We start from the raw sequence: 9501 nt of genomic DNA, 5'->3' as shown, positions 1-9501 counted from the left end.
CTGGTTTCAGCCATTTTGTGCACTGAACGTCTGGTCTGTTACAGATCTAAACCAGTTTCTGATCACTTAAACTGGTTCATGTGTAATGTCTGTCCCTAGCTAGGGTGAAGAGTTAGGCAAGCTGTGGGTGGTGCATTTCGTTCTTTGGCCTTGCCCCTTCTATGTGCAGTGGGTGTTTCCCCATAGGCTGCCCTGGTCCAGCCCTTCTCTGCCTGGAGATAAAAGGGCAGGGAGCAGGCTGCCATGGGAAGAGGAGCAGAAGATGACAGGTGAGATGCTGGTGTATATAATGCTTACTTTTTCTTGAGAAGAGCTATAGGAGAAACAGGAGGGAGCTGCACTCTGAGTGCACTGAGACGTTCCTGACTGTTCCTTAGCATAGTCTTTGTGACAGCTTCCCTTTTCTGTCCTGGTCTAGTGCTGGGCATTGTCTTTGCTCTGTGTCGTGCATTCCGTCTCTGGCAGTTTTGCAGTCCTGTTGGGCAGTGGTGTAGTAAATGAAACCATGGAGCTCCATGATTATATGCTGTTTCCTTTCTACAGGTCTTCTGAGGTGTCTCTCTGATGCCTGCATTGCTTGGTCAGGTTTCCTGTACTATTGGGCAAGGGAGGCTTCCAACTCCCATCTGTACATCAGAGCCTGCCTTCAGTGTGCATCACTGCAGCTTCAGGAAGCCTTGTTGTGGGGTGGGACTAGCAGCTGTAGGAGGATCAAATATTGTCACCACAGCTGCCAACCTGAAATGATCAAAATCATGAGACAGGCTCCAGATTTTGTGGGATGGGCTAAAAAACATGAGATTAAAACAGTAACCCAGTTGGGTCTCTGCAGCTTGGGCTCTGAGCTGCAGGTTGAATTTGCAATGTGTTCTCAAGCTTTTCCTTGTTATAGGCAGGACTAGCATTAACACTCTATATAGTACATGTGTGTCTACATGAAATGCACCTGAGAGTGTCAGGTAATCACATGACTCCAGGAGCTGGGGATAGGACGCCTCACATATTATGAAAGATTTGTGCATGGTTTGCGTTGCCCTTATTGATCACACTGAATGGCCTTGGCCTCCACAGAGGGCCTTGCGCACTGGGTTGTGGGCCTACTGTAACCACACAGCTGGTACCTCTCCCTATGAGAGAGATGAGTGACGGCTTCTTTGATTGTCTTTGCCTGTCGTGCCTTGGCACATGCAGGGCAGAATAGCCCTATACCACTCCATCTCAGTTCAGGAGCTTGCTTTGAGCAGTGTGGGGCAGAGTGGAGCTGTACTGTGACTGTAATGCTTCAGCTGATCTCTGCTGCTGGATGACAGATGCAAAGGGAACAAATGAAGCTCATTATAGATCAGAGCCAACCCTGGGGATCATTCTGATCCCTGGGTTTCTCTATGGGCAGGAACGTACAAAGCAGTGCTTGCTGCCACCTTGTCTCCTGCTGCAATAGGCACTGCCTGGCCACAGCCCAGAGCAAGGGAGTCTTACACAAGCTTCTCAAGCCAGCAGGTTGCTATATAAACTTACCCTGCCCCTTCCTGAGCACAGTCAGATGGACATTATGTTTCTGTTGAGACTGGCTCCTCTGAGTCTGAGCTGGGGATAACTGTCCTAGCCCAAGCGAACAGCAGTCATGTCAGAAATTTTAGGTGCTTTGCAAATGTAATTTTGGCTGTGTATTGGTCAGCCTTGGATCTGCAGTGTAGTGTGGGACACGTCATCTTCCAATCCAGGTCTTATGAGACAGTGGAGCCCATGAGGCAATGCTTTGGGGGACTGCACTGTTAAACAGAAGTTCCAGAAAATGCATTCTGACTCTGTGAATGGGCTGGATGGAGAGTTGGATATTTTTGTGGTTAAAGCTGAGGTTAAGGACTGAAAGAGTCATTTCCTGGTCCTGGTGTAGATTTCTGTAGGGGTTGGCTAAACCATTTATTTTCTCTGTATCTTACATTTTCCCTCTTGTTTGTTCCATGATAAGGTCTTTGAGATGAAGACTGTCTTCTAGTGTGTGCCCATGCAGTGCCTGGCATAGTGGGACCTGAAGCTCACTAACTATATAGGGACATCGCCGTAATACTAGTACTACTGACTCATGTAGTACCTTTGATTTTTGACCTGTTGTGAACTGGCCAGGAATAAATTCAGGCTAGATATTTGAAGGTTTGTCAGTCTCAGAGGGTTGTGGTTCTGGAAAAGCTGCCAGGAGGAATATTGGGGACAGAAAATGCCCTCATTTAAAATCAATCTTGATCAGTTTGTGAAAGGGATAATTTGATGAGGTGGCTTGCAATAGCAGAAGGCTGGAGTCAGTGACCCAAGAGGTCCCTTCTGGTCCTATGTCCGACATTGCTAAGATCTGCTCTTCCACTAACAACACAAGTGACAGAAGCCATACCCTGTTCCTGCAAGATACTGGCAGGGTTTTTAGGGGTTTTAAATATTTGTTTTGCATTTGTCCTGAATTATAGGCAATTTTAAGAGTCTTGGACATAAAACTCAAGTAACTGCCTGGCCAGTAGACATTTTACTTGATAGGGCCACGACTCAAAGCAGACAACAAAAAGTGAGCAAAGAGATGGCAGGGAGAGTCGCATAAAATTAGGGAAAGCAAGCTGAAGATAAACAAAGCTTGCCTATCAGTTTGTTGATAACAAGGCTGCTCCTATCTGTCATCCCAGAACTTTGCAGTAGCCTTTCCTCCAAGTGACTTAAAAAGAATAACTTCCAGCAGCCTCAGAGCACAGGTCTCCTCCTTCAATCTGCCACAGACTGATCGACTAATTGCTCCCACTGTCGTAGCAGTGACTCCCCACCTAACTCATTCCAGTCATCCTGTTCTTAACAGTGGCTACCTGTTATCATATTAAAAGCGCTCCACGACCCTCTCTTTAACAGACAGTTGGGCTTCAGAAACAGCTTATGCTTTATGCTTGGCAGCAGCACTTGTATTCCTTTCCTTCCTCCCTGTTCACCCCTGTATCTGGGCCTGGTTTCTGCTACACGAAGAACAGGACTGTTGAGGGTCACAGCCTAACAAAGAAGATGGCTTAGGCAGGACATGATTTAATACCTGATGATGGCCCTTTCCACTTGTTCTTGGACACTTCTTTTAGCTTCTGTATTTTCAGTGCTGACACTTTTACAGTGAACTCCTGATCCTCATGGAGATAAAGCTGCCCTCAGAGCTCTTTAGGGAAAGAAGGGAGAAGGAGGGGAGGGGAGCTGTCGTAGAGATAAATGCTTTTCACTCTGCTGAAGCAGCCCAACACATCGAAAAGGAGTGATGTAACAGCTTTTCTGCTGTTCTCAGACAATAATGAGAGGCAGTATCATCCGAGCAGACTGGGTGAGGCCCACACATTTTATGTACTGGGCTTCAGTTTCCTCTTTCACTGGCTGTCTCCATTGACTGCAAGGGTGTTTCTCCTAGCCTACTAAGGTACAAATGAGATTAGGACTAAGATGCTGTACACCTTCAGGGCTGAAAACACCCTCTCATTTCTGAAGAGCCATTACATTCTCATCCAATGGGAAAGGCAGTTTGGAGCTGGGGGGTCACAGGTCTCCGCAGATGATGGTGTCACAACTCCTGGTATTAAGTAATTTTGCCAGGTGAGTAAAATCTATAGGTTCTTTGCATTTACCACTAATAACCTAGGGTATTTCTGCTTCTTTCCAGAGGTGAAGCCATGTATCACCCTCTTAGGATTCCTGGTAACCCTGAGTCTGTTACAGGTGTCTGGCTCCTCATATGGTATTGTCCCCTTCCTCTTCTTCCTGATACTCTCGGCTTACGATACATTTTTTGCTTTATACTTTGAGTTAAAGGGTACAAAGTTAAAACCTTGGGTACAAAGTTAAAACCTTTTACACTGAGCCAGATCCTATTCCATTGTGCTTGAGTCCCAAATTAACAGTGAATACGTCTGTTGTATCACATGTCATCTTGGTCCTAAAACTATCACAAACATCAGGGAGGAGGATGAATGCGCACCCACCCATGGGTTTTCAGAGGCTTGAGCAGGGTGGGCTAGGATCATAGTGAGGAGTAAAAATACTACTTGGTGTAACAGGATATGGCCTAAGATATAAAATGTGGGGGAGAATGACAGTACTAAGGGACCCTGAACTGTGTGGTTACCTAGGGTAAGAAGAGAGGTCAGACAGTGTTGGAATGGATGCAGGCTTGGGAAGGGGATGTGGCCTAGTCCCCGACTAGCAGACTGATTTGTGGGGAGAACTGATGGGAAGTCCTCACATCCCATTCTTTTGACCAGGTATTTCTGGGAAGCTGTCGGATCCATGCATTCTTAACAACATCAATAAAGCCAAGCACCTGGTGGATGCAGCATATAAGCATGCACGGCAGAGGTGAGTTCCCTGCTTACAGCCTTTTTGCATCTTATATAGTTCCACTAGGAGGTACTGCCAGGGATTTGAGGGTCCTTGGTTGCAGAGCAAATGTTGCAATGGTTGAAATCTATCTTGGGGTAAGAAAAAATCCTCTGCATACAATGGGTTGTAATTTAATATTTGACCCTAGAGGAGTGCTGGGGCCTGCGCAGCCTGGGGGTCCTTGACATCATTTCCAGGGTGCTGGGGCACTATGCAACAACAGTGCTGTTAGGCATGCAAACACAATTCACTGGATAAACCCAGAGATTTCAAATAGGAATCCACAGTGTCAAAAACATGCTGACCTATTCTGGTCTTTCTGGGTGCATCTCCACACGCAGGGGTGTGCATTTGCAATATGGAAAAAATTAGCAGCGTAAATTTGTGCCAGTAGTTTTTGCTATTGTGCATGCCCCTGCACATGGATTTGGTGTGGGGCAAAATGTCCCACTTGAAGGAAACTGCCATTTCCACACTCGTCCTGGCTCCTGGTGTGCTGGAGGAGCTAGGGAACAACTACAGAAGGGGAGACACTCTGGCCAGTAGCCAAAGTGTCTCCTGGGAGGACCAAGCCTCTGTGCCTGCCAGTGCATGCTCCTGGAGTGCGTGCTGCACCACTTTTTTGGTGTGGTTTATTTTTTTTGCTTCTGGGATTTCCTGGTAGCAAATTTTGCCCCCATATTGCAAATTTGCAGCATGAGCCACATTTTAACATGCCAGGTGTTACTTTGTGAGTAGAAACTAATTAAAAGTAATCCTTTAAGAAATCTCATCTTTTGAGTCACAGGTGTTTCTGAATCATTCTAGCTAACTGATGGCTTATTAACAAATATGCTTTCAGCATAGTTGACACACATTGACAAGTCTAGGGGTGCATCTGTGCGTTGCCATATGGCAATGTTGCTATGGCGCTGTGCTTTAGTACTTCCTTGTGGAAATATTAAAGCACAGTGCAGTAACTACCCATACTGTGCTGTGCTTGCAGTACATGGTTATATTTCTCTGCTATGTCACTGTAGCAATGTAGTAAAACAGGGGAGCGTGCCACTATGGTGACATAGCTACCAATTACATGTAGACCCATGTGAACACTATGTCATTGTAGCATGTCACTACGTTGCCATAGGGTGACATGTAGATGTGCCCTAGGAGTAGGCTTGTTTTAGGAGATTAGGTCAAAGTTCTTCAATATTATTAAAACTGTTACTTAAATGGAGTTAAGGATGGGAGGAGAAATGAGTAATTTATAGGAAAAATAAAAACATTGCAGGGATATTGTAGCTCTAACAGGAGAGATTACCAATCCAGAAAATTTGGGGTTAGTTATAGTGAAATCCAAACAGGTCACTCTTGTTCTTTTTCTAGTCTTCTTCCACTTTGTATGAAATACTTAAATATTCATTGGAGCAGGGACTGAAATTAAGGTTTTCAAATGAGTGTCCTAATCAGTGTATTAGAGTCATATTCATATACATACACATATTCATAGTCTCTCTCTCTCTCTCTCTCTTCCTGACCTAATGAATATGCAGGTGTTTTTATCTGCTTCAGTGGGTTCCTCTACACGTGCACATTTACTATGCAGTAACCAAAATTACTGTGCAGCATGGGCATGCGTCTACATGTGCGTGCCCATACTGCACATTAAATACAGTGACTTTTGCCAGCTTGAGCGTAAATTTGATACCTGCATGATATGTGTATGGGTGTATGTGTGTATCATGCAGGTATCAATTTTATGTCTGACTAGTTACTGCCTAATAATGTATGTGTATCATAGAGTCATAGAAAATTAGGGTTGGAAGAGACCTCAGGATGTCATCTAGCCCAACCCCCTGTGCAAACCGGGACTAGCCTCAGCTAGAACATCCCAACCAAAGCTTTGTCTAGCCTGGTTTTGAAAACCCCCAAGGATGGAGCTTCCACCACCTCTCTGGGTAACCTGTTCCAGTGTTTTACTACCCTCCTAGTGAGAAAATTTTTCCTAATATCTAACCTGAACTTCCCTTGTTGCAGCTTGAGACTGCTGCTCCTTGTTCTGTCATCTGCTACCACTGAGAACAGTCTATCTCCATCCTCTTTCAAACCCCCCTTCAGGTAGCTGAAGTTGGCTATTAAGTCTCCTCTCAGTCTGCTCTTCTCTAGACTAAATAAGCCCAGTTCCCTCAGTCTTTCCTCATAAGTCATGTCCCCCAGCTCCCTCACCATTTTGTTGCCCTCTGCTAGACTTTCTCCAATTTGTCCACGTCCTTTCTGTAGTGGGGGCCCCAAAACTGAACACAGTACTCAAGATGTGGCCTCACCAGTGCTGAATAGAGGGGAATAATTACTTTCCTTGACTACTAGCAACACACCTATCAATGCAGCCCAGTATGCTGTTAGCCTTCTTGGCAACCAGGGTACACTCCTGGCTCATATTCAGCTTATTATTCACTGTACCCCCAGGGCCTTTTCTGCAGAGCTGCTGCCCAGCCAGTCAGCCCCCAGCCTGTGCATGGGATTGTTCTGTCCTAAGCGCAGGACTTTGCACTTGTCCTTATTGAACTTCATGAGATTCCTTTTGGCCCCATCCTCCGATTTGTTGAGTTCATTCTGAATCCTAGCCCTACCCTTCAGCCTATCTACTACTCCCCCCAGCTTGGTGCCATCTGCAGACTTGCTGAGGGTGCACTCTGTGCCACCTTCCAGGTCATTGATAAAGCCATTGAAAAGTTGATATTGGCTGCCACCTAGACATCGAGCCATTGGTTACTATCCACTGAGCTTGATGCTTCAGCCAGTTTTCTATCCACCTTACAGTCCATTCATCCATGTTTCCTTAGCTTGCCTGTGAGAATGCTGTGAGACCATATCAAACCCTTGCTAAAATTAAGGTACACCACATCCACCAGTTTCCCTGTATCCATGAACTAGTCACCTCATCACAGAAGGCAGTCAGGTTGGTCAGACATGACTTGCCCTTGGTTAATCCATGCTGACTGTTTCTAATCACCCTTTTCTCCTCCAAGTATTTAGAAATGGATTCCTTGAGGATCTGCTCCATGATTTTTCCAGGAACTGAGGTGATGCTGAGTAGTCTGTAGTTCCCTGGATCCTCCTTTTTCCCTTTCTTAAAGATGGTCACCATATTTGCCCTTTTTCCAGTAGTCTGGGCCCCCCTGATTGCCACAAGTTTTCAAAGATAATAGCCACAGGCTCTGCAATCACATCAGCCAACTCCCTCATCACCCTCTGATGCATTGCATCTGGTCTCTTGGACTTGTACATATCTAGCTTTTCTAAATGCATCTTAACATGTTCTTCACCACTGAGGGGGGAAGGTGAGCAGCTCAAACTGTGCTGCCCAGTGCAGTAGTCTGGAAGCTGAACTTGCCTGTGAAGACTGAGGCAAAAAGGGCATTGAATACTTCAGCATGTTCTGCATCATCTGTCACCATGTTAGCCTCCCCATTCATTAAGGGACCCATGCTTTCCATTATTTTTCTCCTGTTGCTGACTGACATACTTGTAAAAACCATTCTGTTACCTTTCACAGTCCTTGCTACCTGCAACTCCAGGTGTGCTTTAGCCTTCCTGATTTCATCCCTGCATGCCCAAGCAATATTCTTATACTCTCCCTAGATGTCTATCCAAGTTTCCACTTCTTGTAAGCTTCTTTTTTGTGTTTAAGCTCACCACAGAGTTTTCTGCTAAGCCAAACTGGTTACCTTCCGTATTTGCTATTTTTCATGGATATTGGGATGGTTTGTTCCTGTGTCCCCAGTAAGGTTTCTTTAAAGTACATCTAGCCATCTTGGACTCCTTTCCCCCTCAAACTGGCCTCCAAGGGGATCTTGCCCATCAGTTCCCCAAGGGAGTCAAAGTCTGCTATTCTGAAGTCCAGGGTCCATACTCTGCTGCTCTCCTTCCTTCCTTTTGTCAGGATCCTGAACTCAGTCGTCTTGTGGTCAGTGCTGTCCAAATTGCCATTCACTACTACATCCCCCACCAGTTCTTCCCTGTTTGTGAGCAGCAGGTCAAGAAGATCACAGCCCTTACTCGGTGTCTCCAACACTTGCACAAGGAAGTTGTCCCCAGCATTCTCCAAAAACTTCCTAGCTTCCTTTGCAAACTTCCTAGATTGCCCGTGCATATCATAAAGCTTTAAAAATGCCTGAATTGGAACTGTGTTTATTTCATGATGTTTTTGGAAGGGAGTGTTGAGGTCGTTTAGAAAGTAAGATGGAAGGGGCCATTTGGAGGCAGCATGTTGACTACAAGAAGGAATGGTTCCTTATCAGTTTACTAGGGTAAACTGTATGGATAACATCTCCCCATGTCAAAGGGTGAAAGGCTCTGGTTTGTACCTGAAGCAGGTCATGCTTCATCTGGAACTTAAGAGTGATCCTTGTAATATTGGTGAATGTGTCCAGTGAATACTTATTTTATGCATAGTTGAATGGTATTAATATGGGAGTCTGAAAACTCCCCACCTTGTTGGGCATTTTTGGAGCACACCTGTGCTCTGGTGAAGCTTGGGGAGGAGTTGGGAGAAGCTGTGTTCCTTTAAACCGAACAGTCTAGTTAAAGCAGTGGGAGATTTGGCTTTAGAACCATACTCTGATTCAAGCAGAGAAGAAATGACTTGAAACTAGACCTCCCACATCTTTGGTGAGCACTAAAATCCCTGGGTAGTTAGGTAGTTCCTCCTCTGTGCAAGGATCTATTTGCTGTGTTCTGAAAAGACCCACTGGATGAAAGTGCTCACCTTGGACAGAGACATGATTCCCTCCAGAGCTGAGGCACCTTAAGCCTTGGGTGGCAGTGCACATGTCTGTTGGCACAAATGTAGGTACTAAGGGACATTGGTGAAAACTCAGTAGGGGAATTTAGTCATCTCTGGGGTTCAGTGGCATCTAAAGTGAGGCACTGAAAATCCAAATTGCATGAATGATTTAGAAACCAGAGTCCTAGCATGGATCTAGTTTATATTATTGCATAGTTTTATAGTTTCTAGGGTCAGAAGGGACCTGAGCAGATCATCTAGTCCAACCCCCTGCCATGGCAGGAAAGAGTACTGGGGTCAAATGACCCCAGCAAGATGTTCATCCAACCTCCTCTTAAACACCCCCA

General features: G+C 45.5%; 1 protein-coding gene across 1 annotated transcript in view; it reads left to right on the top strand.

The window, feature by feature from the left end:
* The first annotated feature begins 262 nt into the window (after positions 1–262).
* The window catches only part of LOC109317472 (myeloperoxidase-like), a 29639-nt gene continuing 20400 nt past the window's right edge, over positions 263–9501 (top strand). The window contains exons 1-3 of the mRNA XM_019546182.1: positions 263–269; positions 3674–3748; positions 4272–4365. Coding sequence (XP_019401727.1) covers positions 263–269; positions 3674–3748; positions 4272–4365 — 176 coding nt within the window. The remainder of the gene's footprint in view (positions 270–3673; positions 3749–4271; positions 4366–9501) is intronic.

Source organism: Crocodylus porosus, unplaced genomic scaffold (genome assembly GCF_001723895.1).
Source record: "Crocodylus porosus isolate Cpor-Errol unplaced genomic scaffold, CroPor_comp1, whole genome shotgun sequence".
NCBI lineage: Eukaryota > Metazoa > Chordata > Crocodylia > Crocodylidae > Crocodylus > Crocodylus porosus.
The sequence above is the reverse complement of the archived record's forward strand: the minus strand, read 5'-3'. Positions and strand labels throughout refer to the sequence as shown.